At 37.8% G+C, this 16,944-nt stretch overlaps 1 protein-coding gene across 2 annotated transcripts in view; it reads left to right on the top strand.

The window, feature by feature from the left end:
• Nucleotides 1-16,944, top strand: part of ARHGAP32 (Rho GTPase activating protein 32) — a 121,071-nt gene that overhangs the window by 2,769 nt on the left and 101,358 nt on the right. For both annotated transcript variants that reach the window (XM_079762476.1, XM_079762475.1), the window contains exon 2: nucleotides 15,860-15,968. In XM_079762476.1, the coding sequence (XP_079618602.1) occupies nucleotides 15,860-15,968 (109 nt within the window). The remainder of the gene's footprint in view (nucleotides 1-15,859; nucleotides 15,969-16,944) is intronic.

Genomic DNA, 16,944 nt, shown 5'->3' with positions numbered 1-16,944 from the left:
TGTTTGCATTGATACTGTTTGACCCGGTATTAAAATTGTGGGGTATTTGTCAAAGGAAGAAAACAACCTGGACTCTGTTGTTGTAATAGATTTGGTGCTGTGAGCCTCCATTAACTTGTTAGGCAACAAGAGCCTTCCTGGGCATGAGCCCCGACTGTGAATAGAACCAGTGACCTCTTGTTTCCTGGGTCAGCGCTCAACCACTGAGCAGCACCGGCCGGACAAGGATACTTCTTCCTACAAGCTAGCACTGCGGGAAGTTGCCCAATCTCCTTCATGGCACTAGTTCAAAGGTGTCTACCACTGAGTCACCGATCTCTCATTTTCTAATCTCTTACTTGTAAAGCAGTGGTTCTCAACCTTCCTAATGCCGCGACCCTTTAATACAGTTCCTCATGTTGTGGTGACCCCCAACCATAAAATTATTTTCGTTGCTACTTCATAACTGTAATTTTGCTACTGTTAATGAATCATAATGGAAATATCTGTGTTTTCCGATGGTCTTAGGCGACCCTGCTAGCGGTTCTCAACCGCTGTTGTAGAGGGAAGTTAATGTCGGAAAACACAGATATTTACATTACGATTCATAACAGTAGCAAAATTACAGTTATGAAGTAGCAACGAAAATAATTTTATGGTTGGGGGTCACCACAACATGAGAAACTGTATTAAAGGGTCGCGGCATTAGAAAGGTTGAGAACCACTGTTGTAGAGGGAAGTTAATGTCTACCATTTCTCTATGGTAAGATAGTTCTTGGACTGAATATTTAAAGATCCTTAGAATAGAATAGTCCTTAGGGATTATCAGAAGGGGAATGTGAGGCAGAAAAGGAAAAACAAATGTTTTCTTTTAAGAAAGAAAAATTTTACTCAGGAGTTGTTATATGCAGTGTACTAACCCAAATATGTTATATACAGAATATTCATTATCTACTCCTATACAGTAAGTCTTATTTTACCTATTTTCCAGATTAAAAAAATTAAAGCTCATAAAGCCAATTGACCTTATTGTCAGAATACAGTAGAGCAAAATTCTGAACCCAGGTATAACTGATGTTGAAAGTGAAAGACTAGTTTTAGAAAAGATTTTTGATGTGTCTGCTGCTAAGTGTTATGCTCTGGTCAGTAGTAATAACTCCTAGAGAATGTAACTAATAAGCTCAGTTCTGAAATTCCTTCTGTGAGGAGTTTTGAGCACCCATGATGTATAGATATGTAACCAATATAAAAGTGAGTTAATGCATACAATCATGTGACCTTGTAAAGCTATGACCTTCCAGGATACCTAGCGATCATTTCTGACTCACAGTCACGAAAGGTTCTAGTTCTTTGGCGTTTGAGGGTAGAAATGGTTATTATATAATCTTTCTTATTTTTTATAGAATCTTTCTTAGTCTTCTCTAACATCACGTTATTGGCAGATAACATAGCCTGGCAAGTAGGACATATAGTTTGAAACAGTTACAGAGATGATATGGTGCATAATTGAACCACATTTTTAGAACTTGTATCTTTTTTTTTTTTTTTAATCCTCAACTGGGGACATGCTTAGAGTGAGAGAGAGAGGAAGAGAGAAGGAGAGAGAAAGAAAGAGAGAGAGAGAGAGATGTGAGAGAGAAACATCAATCAGTTAGTTGCCTTCTGTATGTGCTCTCAGTGAGGATCGAATCCAACCCCAGGTATATGCCCTGACTGGGAATCAAACCCGCAACCTTTCGGTGCATAGGGTGATGCTCAACCAGCTGAGCCAAGGCAGAACTTGTATATCTTTAAAATCAGAGTCTGCAGATGCCCGGATCTCTCAATCAGATCTTCACTTTATCTCCATTGTAAGGTAATTGATTTTAAACGAGACAAGAAACTTCTGACTTCAGTTAAACTAGATGATTTGGTGAACATATTTTAATTTTCTTGGCATGTCTATTGCTTTATAGCATCCCAGGACTAATCCAGTCCAGGAACTCGATTGGTTGGTTGCTGTATTCACGCTCTACCTTATTTAAAACGGTACCATTAAGTTAGATGTTGCAGCAGCAGGAATAGGTAACAAGGGCTTGGAATGTGGTGTTATAGTTCTTCTCATTCTTGTTTTTAATCACATTGAGGACAGTTTACTTTAATGGCTAAATTCTTCTGGAAGTTCCTGCTTTTAATACCATGACTGTTTCTTTGTCTTCTATAGAAATTCTTGATTTGGGAATTCTCAATCAGTTTTTATGGGCTTGGGAGGATAGAGAGGTAGCATTAGCAAGTAACTATCGACATATATGCCAATATCATACTCTGAAACTACCTATCCTTAATAATCTATTATGTACAATACCAAAAAAGATGTGTATTTTGCAAAAAAAAGGTTATATTTATATTACTTGATAACCTTTTGTGTGTGATCTAGAGTATACTTTAGCCCTTCACATATTCTTTTAATACTAAGTATAACTTTCACCTAACATACCCCTACCAGTGTTAGAAAAAAAATAGTAAATTTAATTGTAAACAGCAGAGTCTTATGTGAACATGGCTTTATCTCAGAAAATTTTATGCCGTATTGGAGTATAGCCATTAGCCTGACTGCCGTTGTAATCTGTGAAATGAATCTGTCTTAATCATGGGGCATGCTAGTACAAGACTCTCTTGGTATTTCAGTCATTAAACTCTTTGCGATGGAATCTAAGGTGAGCCTTTTTTTTATATCTATCTGTATAAGGTTTTTGAAGTTCAAGACAGGACTTAGAGCACAGAAACTACATAAAATTTCCTAGTTATTAGGTTGTTTATGCACAGTTAAAATTTAAAAACCTATTTTTCCTTAACTTTTGCATTCAACTCAAACATTAAACTCGCTCAAAACAGTCCGTTGTATGTTCAAACTTAGTAAATAAAAATGTCTGAAACATTTAAAATTCCGTTTATACATGTCATATACTCAGTTTCCTTTAAAAAAAAATATATCACGTGACTAGCCTAGCAAGATTACAATCAGAACAAACAAAACCTTTGTAAATATTTCATTTTAGCAGTTCAGGTATACTTTATTGTTCATTAATGATTAGCCTCCCTCTCCATGCTGACATATTTATGTATGTGTTTTCTCCATTATTAACGGAAAAATCAGATCATAGCCTCCACCCAAGTCTGCTGATTTTTCCTACTATAGTTCCCTCTTTACTTCTCTTCTTCTCTCCCTCCTAAGATTTTCAGAATACTCCTACTTCCTCTTTCTCTCAATTCCCTTCTGCCTAGCTGAGACTTTCTGCATTCTTTATTTATCACCACCCTCCCCCACCACAATCATGGTTTTTTTGTTGAGCTTTAATATTTTTTATCATTCATTCAGATTTAATTATACAGGCATACCTCAGAGATATTGTGGGTTTGGCTCCAAACTACTGCAATAAAGTGAATATTGCACTAAAGCAAGTCACATGACTGTTTGGGTTTCCCTGTGCATATAAGTTATGCTTATACTATACTGTAGTACCTGCCTTCATTAACAATACTTCATTGTTAAAAAATGCTAACTATCTCCAGGCTGGTGTGGCTCAGTGGTTGAGCATCGACCTATGAACCAGGAGGTCACAATTGGATTCCTGGTCAGGGCACAAGCCTGGGTTGCGGGCTCGATCCCCAGGAGGGGGCGTGCAGGAGGCAATCAATGATTCTCTCTCATCATCGATGTTTCTCTCTCTTCCTCTCCCTTCCTCTCTGAAATCAATAATAATAAAAAAAATGATAACTGTCACCTGAGACTTTAGCTAGTGATAATCTTTTTGCCCGTGAGTGTCTTGCCTCTGTGTTGATAGCTGCGGACTGATCAGGGTGGTGGTTGCTGAGCGTTGGGGTTGCTGTGGCAATTTCCCAGTGTACGATAACAATGAAATTTGCTGCATTGATGGACTCTTCCTTTCATGAATTACTTCTCTGTAGGATGTGATGCTATTTGATAACATTTACCCACAGTAGAACTTCTTGCAGAATTGGAGTCAGTTCTCTCAAACCCTGCTGCTGCTTCATCAACTCAGTTTGTGTAATATTCTAAGTCCTTTGTTGCTGTTTCAACAGGCTTCACAGCATCTTCACCAAGGGTAGATTCCATCGGGAGAAACCACGTTTCTTCTGCTCATCCATAAGAAGCAAGTCCTCACCCGTTCAGGTTTTATTGTGAGATTGCAGCAGCTCATTCACATCTTCAGGAGGCACTTCTTTTCTAGGTTTCTTGCTCTTTCCACTGCATCTGTAGTTACTTCCTCCACCGAAGTCTTGAACCCTCAAAGGCATCCACGAGGTTTGAATCATTGAAAGCTCTTTCCGTGAATCACTGAAAGCTCTGAAAGGCACCTGGAATGGTGAATCCTTTCCTTCTGGTCTTCGATTTATTTTACCCAGATGCTTCAGAGGAATCACTACCTATGGCAGCTTTAGCTTTATGAAATGTATTTCTTAAATAATAAAACCTGAAAGTCAACATCCCTTCTTGATCCCTGGGCTGCAGAAGGAATGTTGTGTTAGCAGGCATGGAAACAACATTGATCTTGTATATTTCCATCAGTGCTCTTGGCTGACCAGTACGTTGCAATTAGCAGAAATATATTTGAAAGGAATGTTATATTCTGAGCAGTATGTCTCAACAGTGGGCTTAAAATATTGCGTAAACCATGTTGTAAACAGATGTGCTGTCATCCAGGCTTTGTTCCACTTTGCAGAGTACATTTAGCATAACGCATACGGGCCCTAGTATTTTTGGAATGTCAGTGAGCATGGGCTTCAACTTAAAGTCACAAGGTGTGTTAGCCACCAACAAGAGAGTCAGTCTGTCCTTTGAAACTTGTTTTTAAACTCAACAAAGACAGACAAACAAACAAAAACTCATAGACACAGACATTAGTATAATGGTTACCAGAGGGAAAGGGGATCAGGGATAGTAAAGGGTAAAGGGGATCAAATATATGGTGATGGAAGAAGAAGATCTGACTTAGGGTGGTGGACACACGGTGTGATTTACAGATGATGTATCATAGAATTGTACACTCGAAACCTATGTAATCTTATTAACCAATGTCTCCTCTTTGAAACTTTAAAGCCAGGCAATGACGTCTCCTCTCTAGCTATGAAAGACCTAGATGGCATATTTTTCCAAAATAAGTTGTTTTGTCTCCATGAAAAATCCGTTGTTCAGTGTAGCCACCCTCTTAATTATCTGAGCTAGATCTTCTGGTCAACTTGCTGCAGCTTCTACATCAGCACGTGCTGAATTGCCTTGCGCTTTTTAAAAAATATATTTTATTGATTTTTTTACAGAGAGGAAGGGAGAGGGATAGAGAGTCAGAAACATCGATGAGAGAGAAACATTGATCAGCTGCCTCCTGCGCACTCCCCACTGGGTATGTGCCCGCAACCAAGGTACATGCCCTTGACCGGAATTGAACCTGGGACCCTTTAGTCTGCAGGCCGACGCTCTATCCACTGAGCCAAACCGGTCAGGGCTGCCTTGCACTTTTATGTTATGGAGAAAACTTCTTTCCTTAAGTCTCGTGAACTGCCCTCTGCCAGCTTCAGACTTTTCTTCTGCAGCTGCCTCACCTCCCTCAGCCTTCGTGGCAGTGAAGAGAGAGTTAGAGCCTTGCTGTGGATTAGGCTTTGGCTGCAGGGAATGTTGTGGTTGGTTTGATTTCTACCCAGGCCACGACAGCGTTCTCCATATCAGCAAGAAGGCTGTTTCACGTTGTCATTTGTGTGTTCCCTGGAGGAGTATTTTTTATTTCCTTCAAGAACTTTTTCTTTGCATTGACATCTTGGCCAACTGTGTGGCTCAAGAGGCTAGCTTTCAGCCTGTGTTGGCTTCCCACATGCCTTCCTCCCCGAGCTTAATCATTGCTAGCTTATGATTTATAGTGAGAGACGTGTGCCTCTTCCTTTCATGTGAACACTTAGAGGCCGTTATAGGGTTATTAATTGGTCCAATTTCAATGTTGTATCACAGGGAATAGGGAGGCCCAAGGAGAGGGAGCGAGATGGGTGGAGCAACCAGAACAAACACATTTTTAAGTTTTTTGTCTTATATGGGCACAATTCATGGCACCAAACACTATTACAGTAGCAACATCATAGATCTCTGATCCCAGATCATCATAGCCAACATAACAGTAATGAAAAAGTTTAAAATTTTGTGCGAATTATACCACAGAGACGTGAAGTGAGTAAGTGCTGTTGGGGAAATGGCACCGATAGACTTGTTCAATGCAGGGTTGCCAGAACCTTCAATTGGTAAAAAGCAGAATATCTGCGAAGCACAATAAAGTGAAGCGCAATAAGGGGACGTGTGCTGTGTATTATTATTCAGCGCTTTCTCTTGTTTCTTCTCCTTTTTCTCATTGTCCATCTTAATGTGTGTGTTCTAGCTCAGTTGTTATTTGGTTGATGTTTTCTTGAACATTTTGCTCAGGTAAGTCCTGAGTGATGTACTCTGATTTCTTGCATATACTAACATGCCATTTTGTTTCCTTTTTCTTTGTAGGTAACTTGTTTTTTTCTGTCTGTAAGGCTTTTAAGGTTTTGGGCTTTTTATTAGCACCACGCTCTAACCAACTGAGCTAACCAGCCAGCCGGTTTTGGGCTTTTTAAAATTTTTTTATTCTTAGTTATATATATTTTGTCATCAGTTCTTCATCTTGCAGCTCAGTGACTTTAAATCTACAGATTCTAGTATTCGTGTTAGGAAATTTTTGTTATCTGTTATTTCTTATTAGCTCTTTTCTATGTGTAATAATCTTCTCCTTGTAGAACCGATTTGTTATAGGCATATTAAGTCTTCTTTATCTATCCTTTATTTCATGCTGTATTTCTCGTTACATTTTTATTTTGTGATTTGAAGGATTTTTTGCACTTGCTCTGTGGGCCACTAATTCTATGTTCTTCTTTAATCTTCCACATTCAGTTTGAGAAAATAATTAATTTTTAAGGGTTCATAATGATATATATAGAGAGATATAAACTGGCATATAACATTTATATACAGTTAGTCTCCCCTTATTCCATGGGGGATATGTTCCAAGACCCCGAGTGGATTCCTGAAACTGCATAGTATCAAGTTCTATATGTAATGTGTTTTTTCCTATACAACGTATCTTTTCACTTAAAGAAAGCACATGGATTCTCTTTGGCATATGCAGATTGCCATCATCACTAGTCTTGTGCTTTGGGGCCATTAATAAGTACAATAAGGTGACTTGAATACAAATGCTGCCATACCAGGACAGTCCATCTGATAACCGAGAGGGTTACTAAGCGACTAACAGTTGGGGGTCGTCTTCAGCATGGAGACTCTGGACAGAGGGGTGATTCACATCCCGGATGGGACAGACTGGGATGGTGCGAGATTTCATCATGCTATTCAGAATGGTGTGCAATTGAAAACTTATGAATTGTTTATTTTCTGGAATTTTCCATGTAATATTTTTGGACTACAGTTGCCCATGGGTAACTGAAACTACAGAAAGTGAAACAACAAATAAGGGGGTACTACTGTAATAATAAATTAAGGTGATTTTCTTATTCAGCTTTATTCATTTAGTGCACATATTCTGTTTATTCTGACTTTGCAGAATTTAGCTGCTAAGTAAATATCTACTCTTCTCTGCCTCCTTCCCTTTTCTTACAGTGTTTCCTTTTATATATATACTAGAGGCCCAGTGCACGAAATTCGTGAATGGGTAGGGTCCCTAGCAGCTGCCAAATGCGGGCTGGGGCCTCCCTTCCCCGGCTACCGGCTGCTGGCCGGGGCCTTCCTTTGTTTTACGCCGCCCCCTGGTAGTCAGTACATGTCATATTGAGCAATCAAACTCCTGGTCGGTCGAACTCCCGAGAGGACACTTTGTATATTAGGCTTTTATATATATATGTGTGTGTGTGTGTGTGTGTGTGTGTGTGTGTGTGTGTGTGTATATATATATATATATATATATATATATATATATATATATATTGATTTCAGAGAGGAAGGGAGAGAGAGAGAGAAAAAAACAATGATGAGAATCACCGATTGGCTGCCTCCTGCACACGCCTTACTGAGATCGAGCCTGCAACCCAGGCATATGCCCTGACTGGGAATTGAACCATGACCTCCTGGTTCATAGGTCAATGCTCAACCACTGAGCCACACCCACTGGGCTGCAATGTTTTCTTTCATCGTCGCATGATGCATATAGCATCTGCCTTGCTTCTCTTAGGTACAAACACCCACATTAGGAGCCCTAGTCCTTCTAATTGGTTGTTAAATTTCTTTCCAGGTAATTTCCCAGGTTTTATTAATTCCTTGGAGGGCAGATCTCTCCTTTGTTGTGGAGAGAAGTGGGAGTGTAACCTTGAACCTTTGATTTCTCAGTCAGTATACTCCCACTTGCTTTTTTTCTCCCAGAAGCTTATCAAGATCTCTGGCTGGCCAATCCCATGCATGCCTTTCTGCTAAAGATTTGCTTTTATTAGCTTACTGACTTTTCAGAAAGTGGGAGAAGGAGACATCTGTTCCTCTACATATATGCAGACTTGATGGCAAGTCTACTGGAGTTTTTTCATGGCTCTGAGAGGGAACTTTTGTCTGGGATCTGTTCCCCTGTCCAGTGGTCCTTAGAGATGGGGTTGGCTTGTTTCAATGTCTTCTCCTGGCTGGAAGTGGGATATTCCAGGAGAAAATGGTCTATCCCATCGGAGTGACTGAGATGCGTTCATGAATTTCAATTTTTCTATCTGCAAAACAGGGCTAATAATAGTGGATCAGACAGTAACCATTTAGAAGATATAACAGAAGGAAAGGTGCCATTTTTAAGAGCAACAAAAAAGATAGAATAATCAATAGTAAACTTAATAAAGAACTCTAAGACCTGTATAAAAATCTAAATCATTACTAAATGTTTTGAACAAATGAAAACTACCTTGTTCATTGCTGGGAATATTCAACATCATGAAAATGTCTTATTTATTATAAATTTAATGTGCTAATAAGAATGCTTTTATTATAAACCTAGATAGATTGATCTAGAAATAAATTGATCTTGGCTTAATAACTTAGACAAGAAACCTTTTCAGGAAAATGTAAAAAGCAAGTATTGCCCTGGCCGGTGTGGCTCAGTTGGTTGGGTGTTGTCCTGGGCATTGAAATGTTGCCAGTCCATTCCTAGTTGAGGCACCTGCTCAGATTGTGGGCTTGATCACCAGTAGGGCATGTGCAGGAGGCAGACAGTTGATGTTCTGCTTGCACATTAAAGTTTCTCTCTCTCCCTCTCTCTCAAAATCAATAAAAAATCTAAAAAAAAAAAAAGAAAAAGAAAAAGCAAGGATGGTGGGTATGACTAGTGCAACCAGATATTATACTTAGAAAATCTCAATAATTAAAACCTTGTGGTATTGTCATGAATAGTAGGCATAATGGGGTAGAATGGAAAGCTTAGAAATATACTCAAATAGACATGGTAAAGATGCCTTCTCAAAAACCAAGGGGATAGAATGTACTAGTCAATAAATACTTTGTGGGAAACTGGATGCGCATCTGTAGAAAATAAAATTGGAGTTCTACCTCATACCAAGGATAAATTCCAAATGATCAAAGATATAAGTACATTAAATGAAACCATACAATTTTAAAAAGAAAACATGGGAAAATTTAAAAAATTATTTTGGATCAGAGTAGGCATTTTTGAACTATGATTTAAAATGCAAACCAATAAAAGAAAGGGTTGTGAAATTCAGCTATATTAAATATAAAACATATGTATTATAAAAAAACAAAATGAGCAAGGACAAATGATATCCTGGAAAAACACACAGATAAAGAACTAATCTGTTTAATATACGTATAAAGAACTAAAAATAGATTTAAAAAAGGCTAACAACCCAGTAGAAAAATGGGCTAATGCATGAAAATAATTTTTCATTGATGAGAATTCTCAGATATACTTGTGCGTGTGTAGTAGTGACATATTAACAATCTTATTGTAGCATTGTTTGTAATAGCAAAAGGTTGGAAATAATTCAAATATTATTCAGTAGCGGACTGGTTAAGTAAGTCATGGAATATCTATTTAGTGAAAACAACAAGGAAGCTCCTTATATACTAACTAGAAGCCCGGTGCATGCACGGGGGTGGGGGGGAGGGGATCCCTCAGCCTGGCCTGCGCCCTCTTGCAGTCGGGACTCCTCGGGGGATGTCCACCTGCCTGCTTGCTGCTCCTTACTACTGCTCAGCTCGCTACTCCTTAGCTCTGCCATGGAGCCTGGAGAGGCTCCCGCCACCGCCGCTGCGCTTGCCAGCCATGAGCCCAGCTTCTGGCTGAGTGGTGCTCCCCCTGTGGGAGCACACTGACCACCAGGGTGCAGCTCCTGCTTTGAGTGTCTGCCCCCTGGTGGTCAGTGCGCATCAAAGCGACTGGTCATTCCATGGTTTGGTTGATTTGCATATTAGGCTTTTATTATATAGGATGTGGGAAGTTCTCCAGGGCATATTAGAAAACTATGCAACAGTGTGTACACATACTTTTTATGTGAAAAGTAGGGTGGCAATGGAGGAATAAAACTTACTCTCCTTTTTTTACACAGAGTAGCATATTTACACATTGCTTTTATATTTTGTTTTGTGTGGATATATTCTTTAATATATATGAACAATCTATATATGTGTTTATATATACAGACATAGTTAATTGCACTTTGCTGATACTGTTTTTTTTTACAAATTGAAGGTAAGACCCTCTGTCAGCAAAAAGATTATGACTCACTGAAGGTTCAGGTGATGGATAGCATTTTTTAGCAATAAAGTTTTTTGTGCTTTTTTGTTGTCAATTCTCACCTGAGGATATTTTTCCTCATTGAATTTTAGAGGGAGTGGCAGGGAGGAGGGGTGGGGGAAGAGAGAGGGGGTGAGAGAGAGAAAGAGAGAGAGAGAGAGAGAAAGAGAAAGAGGAAGAGAGAGAAGGAGAGGAAGATCATTGTGAGAGAGACACATTGGTTGGGCTGGGGATCAAACCTGCAATCCAGGTATGTGCCCTTGACTGGGAATCGAACCTGCCATCCTTCAGTGTTCTGGCTGAAGCTCTAACCACTTAGCATACGTGTCAGGACAGCAATAAATTTTTAAAATCAAGTTATGCACTTTTTTTTAGACATAATGCTATTGTGCAACCCGGTAGACTACAGCGTAATGTAAATGTAGCTTTTATATGTATTGGGAAACAAAAAATATGTGTGGCTCAATTTATGAAATTATAATTAATGAAACTATAATTAATCACTTTAAGGGTTAAATAAGTCCATAATTTAAAGAGAATAAGAGTCAAATAAATAGATATTAAGTGTTTATGGTGTTGATTCATTGTTACATGACCCAATGCATATAAACATTTTTTATACCTTTTAAAATAATGTGTAACATTTGCCAATAAACTGTTATTTAGATATAATTTGCATATCATAGTCCACAAGTCATAAGCATATATAACTTGAAGAATTTATATAGGTGTATATACCCAGGTAACACAACACAGTCAAGATATAAATTATTTCCAGCACTTCACAAGCCCCTTGCCTCTCCTAGTCAGTACCTCTCCCAAAGGAACATTATTCTGATTTCTGTCACAATAGATTATTTTTGTTTGTCTTTGAACTTAATGTAAATAAAATTATACAATAGGTACTCCTTTTTTCAGCTTTATTGAGATATGATTAACATATTACATTGTGTAAGTTTAAGGCAAAACAATGAGATGTGTTTCTTAATTTCCAAACATTTGGGAGAATTTGTAGTCATCTTTTTTGTAGTAATTGATTTTTAGTGTAATCCTATAATGGTCACAAATCACTTCATAATTTAAATTCTTTGTTGAGATTTACTTTATTGTCTACGTATTGTCTCTTGATAAATGTTTCAGATGTACCTGAAAAGAATGCATATTCTGTAATTGGGTTTAATGTTCTATGTTAGTTCAGATTGGAATACTGATTTCAAATGTTCTGTATATTTATGACATTTTTTTCTGTTTGATTATTCTGTCAATTACTGAGAAATGTTTATTAAGATCTGCAACTGTAATTGCAGGTTTATATCCTTTCCTTTTAGTTCTTTCAGATTTGCTTTATGTATTTTAAAGCTTTGTTATTTGTCACATACAGGTTTTATTATATCACCCTGTTTGTTTGACACATCATTGTGAAATGTGTTTCCTTTATCTATTTTAATGGACTTTTTTTTAGTCCACTTACTTGTTTTTGAGGTATAATTCACATACTAAAACTCATTCTTTTAAATTCTGCAATTAAATGTTTTTTAATATATTCACAAAGTTATACAACTACCACCATTATCTAATTGAGAACATCCAAGAAATAAGTCTCCTATTCATTAGTAATCGTTCTCCCATATCCTCCTACCCCTAGTCCCTGGCAACCACCAATATACTTTCTGTCTCTATGGATTTGACTAATCTGGACGTTTTGTTTATATGGAATCAAATAATATGTGGCCTTTTGTGTCTGACTTCTTTCATTTAGCAAAAGGCTTTTACTATTCATCCATGCGGTGGCATGAATCAGCACTTATTCTTTGTTTTAATAGCTGGATAATTTTATTGTATGGACCTGGTAGATTTTGTTTCTTCATTTCTCAGTTGGTGGACACTTTGGTGGTTCAGACTTTTTGTCTATTATGAATAATATGGGTATGAATATCTATGTACAAGTTCTTGGTGGATATATGTTTTTATTTCTCTTAAATACCTAGGATGAAATTGCTGGATCACACGGTATTTGTATTTTGTGAAACTGCCAAACTGTTTTCTATAGTGGCTGTGACTTTTAAATTTCTACGAGCAATGAGTGAGGGTTCCAGTTTCTCCACAAGCTTTTTACTAGTGCATTCAATTTAAAAACTACAGTAATGTACTGGGATTGAAATGTACCATCTTGATTTTTTTTTATTTGCCTTTTTCATTCTTTGTGCCTTTATTCTTTTTTGCTTTCTTTTGGATTAATCAAGTATGTTTTATTTTCCAAAATTTTCTCCTCTATCAGATTTTTAGTTATACATTTATTTATTATTCTTTTAGTGGTTACCATAGAGACTGCAACTTTTATCTTTGACTTATTGCATTCTCTAAGATTGGACTTATTTCACTTCTAAATAAATAGAGGACTCTTAAACTGTGTGCATGTACATTTTCCAAGTCTCTGTGCTTTATGTTTATTGTAAACCTCTGAGGATATTATTTTTGTGTGTGCATTAGTTTTAACGCCAATATTTACTTAAATTTCCCCACATTTTGTTCTTTATTATATTCTTTGTTCATTTCTGTAGTTCTGGGGTCAGTTTCTTTTGGTGGGAATAATGCTCCTTTTATTTTCCAGTTCTTCTGGTGGGAAATTCTTTCATCTTTTATTTGAAAATAACTTATTTTACATGATTTTACAAGGAGGAGAGTTCTAGGCTGGCAGTATTTTTCCTTTTATTAAGTTTAAGATTTACTCCATTATTTTCTCATTTCCATTGAAATGTCCTCTTGCATTGTTATTATTGCTTCTTTGAAGTCAACTTGTTTTTTTTTAAGATTTAAAAAATATTTCTATTGATTTCAGAGAGGAAGGGAGAGGGAGAGAGAGTTAGAAACATCAGTGATGAGAGAGAATCAGTGATCGGCTGCCTCCTGCACAACCCCTACTAGGGATTGAGCCTGCAACCCAGGTATGTGCCCCAGACTGTGACTGAACCGGGGACCCTTGAGTCCGAAGGCCGATGCTCTATCCAGTGAGCCAGACCAGCTAGGGCTCAACTTGTCTGTTATTCTCTAGCTGTTTTTAAGAATATCTTCATTTTGTTTTGTTTTTTAAATAGATGCTTTTTAAAAATCCTGCTTGAGGACTTCTTCAATCTGTAGTTGGATGACTTTCATCAATTTTGAAAAGTTTTCGGCCATTATTTTTCAAATATTCCTTTTGTCCCTTTCTCTCTTTCATTATATTTCTTATCTCTGAGTTGATAGTTTTAGACATATTTGAGATTTGTCTAAGTCTCTTGTGTTTTATGTATTTCTGTTCCTATTGTCTTTGTTCTTCAGTGTAGAACCATCTGCTAGTTCACTAATCCTCTCTTTAGCCATGTCCATTGTTCTGTTAAACCCATCCATTGAGTTCTTAATTTGAGATATTTTATTTTTAGGATGAACATTATTTTTATTTTTCATAATTATAATTTTCTTTTGAAGTACTTTATCTTTTCATCTATTTTATTATAAACATACTTTTCTCTGAACCCATTAATTATAAATATTTTTAACAGCTTGATACTGAATTCTTCTTACCAGTTGTGTCTCTCTCTTCTACCCATGCCTTGTCCTGGTGATTGCTTGTGATTTAGATCATCTTGGATGGATATTCCTGTCTTTCCTTAGCGTTTAGGCTAGTAGGGGGTTGCCACGAGACCTCAGTTTTTTGATGGATTCAAGAAAAGTTATGATTTCATAGATTATCTGTCTTGTTGTTAGACTGGAAATGCTGCTTTTTACAGCTTTGTAGAAAGCCAGAAATCCGTCATAGCCAGAAATCCATCATAGCCATTTTTAAGTCCCTTTCTGATAATTCTAAAATCCGAATCAAACGTGACTCTCTGTTTTTACTGCGTTTTCCCCCCCAAAATTTGTTCATTTGTTCCTGTTTTCTTAAAGCTTGCCTTATAATTGTCATCTACCAGACAAGGTGGTTGAAAAATTTGCAAGGGGCCTGTAGAATGTTATTTTCCTCTGAAGAGAGTTAATTTTTCTTCTGACAGTTCTGATCATGCCCGAGGCTTGGTTTGAGCTTGTCTGTTGCTATTTTGTCCTTAGTCCTGAGGCATGGCTTTTCTGGCATCTCAGATGAGAGTCCAGGCTTTTTTGTTTTGTTTGTTTTTTTCAGTGCCCCTCTGTTTTGGGCAGTGCTTGCTTGCCAACCTCCATGTCCTCAGCATGGCTAGCCTGTGAAATGTCTGCTGGGCCCATTAGTTACCCAGCAGCTGTTTTTTGATAGGTTTCTTGGCATCTTGTCCTACATACTTACAAGCTGGGGAATCAGTTAACAATTTGAGGGGAATTTCCATGTCTATTTTTGGACTCTTCCTCTACAGGTCTTTGAGGGGTGGCATTTTTTACCCTGAATCCCCATCTGCTTTGGCGACCCCAACATCCAACCTCTGCCTCTTCAGCCTAGGTACACTGTAAGATTATCATAGGCTTTTATTTTCAATCATTGATTTGTATAGTCTGTTATACAAAAAGAATGATTAAATATGGAATTTGCTTCATGGGTTTTCTTCTCTCAATGAATGTAGTCCCAGATATTCTATTTGTATTGATTGCTTTCTTGTGCCTTCAGGCAAGAAACTTTATATGTTTTGTCTAATATTCATAGTTATTCTCCTTAAGAGTGCTAGTTTAATACACTGTCCTCCATAAATTGGGGAAGAAAAGTACTGTATCTGCCCCTTCATCCTGAAATTTTATTAATGCTTAGCACAATTCTATAAATATTGACCGCTGTTGCAAATCTTTTCAAGGTACCAACTATGTTGAACTGATAAAAATCAGTCCTTATATAACAATTATCACAGATTGTAAAGGTTAACGAGTTAAAGACCTTAGTTTTATCTCCTGGAATAAAAGCAGGTGTTTGATACATCAGAAAAGATCTCCAAAAACTAGAGTAGAAGTAGAGGAACAATATCAGCCACCAAAGCTCTTTTAATTAAACTTTAAATCTCACATAATTTTCTGTTCTTTGAATTATAGTCATGGAAAATTTTTATAGTAGCATAAATTCTTATCAAAGTCTCTCATGTTTTGATCTCTAGGAAGATGAAGTCCTCGGTACATTCTGAAGAGGATGATTTTGTTCCAGAACTACACAGAAACGTCCACCCTCGAGAGCGGCCCGATTGGGAGGAAACGCTGAGCGCAATGGTAAATCAGTGTTATGAATGTGGATGCATGCATTTTTAAAAAAATATTTTTATCGATTTCAGAGAGGGAGAGGGAGAGGGAGAGATAGAATACGTCAATGATGAGAGAGAATCATTGACTGGTTGGCTCCTGCACACCCCCTACTGGGGATCAAGCCCACAACCTGAGCATATACCCTTGACTGGAATGGAACCCAGGACCCTTTGGTCTGCAGGCTGATGCTCTATTCACTGAGCCAAACCGGCTAGGGCAAATAATTCTTAAATAAAGAGTAAAATAAAATTGGAAATGCATCTCTTCCTGAAATGGATGTTTTGCAATTAGTTTATATATTTATGGATAAATATCACTTATTGCTGGAATGGACGCATGCGTATTTCACTTACATAAGAAAGAGGAGCTGAAGGAGCACTACTTACAGAAAATGTGTTGCTGTTGCTGCTTTGTTCTTTTATTGAGCAAATAATTTATTCCAGGAGCTGGTTTAGACTCTGTGGGTAGAACCCTGAACAAAACACACACATTTCCTGCCTTCGTGGAGCTTATATTTTAACAGGGTAGGAGGAAATGTAATTAGTTAAATATATAAGATGTCAAGTGGTGGTATGTGCTATTGTAGAAAATGAATGCAGAGTAGCAGGGTTCCAGAGGGTAGGGCAGTGTGAAAGGATAGTTGTTAGTTATGCAGGGTGGGCACAGACGGCCTCTGGGCGGTGACTTCTCTGGAACAGATCATTTCAGGCAGTGGAAGACAAGTTAAAGTGTGGGGGCAGGGGATTAAAAAGCATTGGAACAGACCCCCCCAAACAGGACATGTGGCTGAAATTGAGCCAGGGGCAAGTGAAAAGGAGATGAGGTCAGAGAAGGGGTTTGGGTGGGTGGAGAGCAGATCATGTAGTTTCTTGTAGTCCCTCAGAAGGTCTTTGGTTTGTTATGCTGTGGGGGAGAGAGAAACCACTGGAGGATTTTTGGCTGA

Source organism: Cnephaeus nilssonii (assembly GCF_951640355.1).
Source record: "Cnephaeus nilssonii genome assembly, chromosome: 22".
Classification (NCBI taxonomy): domain Eukaryota; kingdom Metazoa; phylum Chordata; class Mammalia; order Chiroptera; family Vespertilionidae; genus Cnephaeus; species Cnephaeus nilssonii.
Note: the sequence above shows the minus strand (reverse complement) of the source record. Positions and strands in the feature narration are given on the sequence as shown.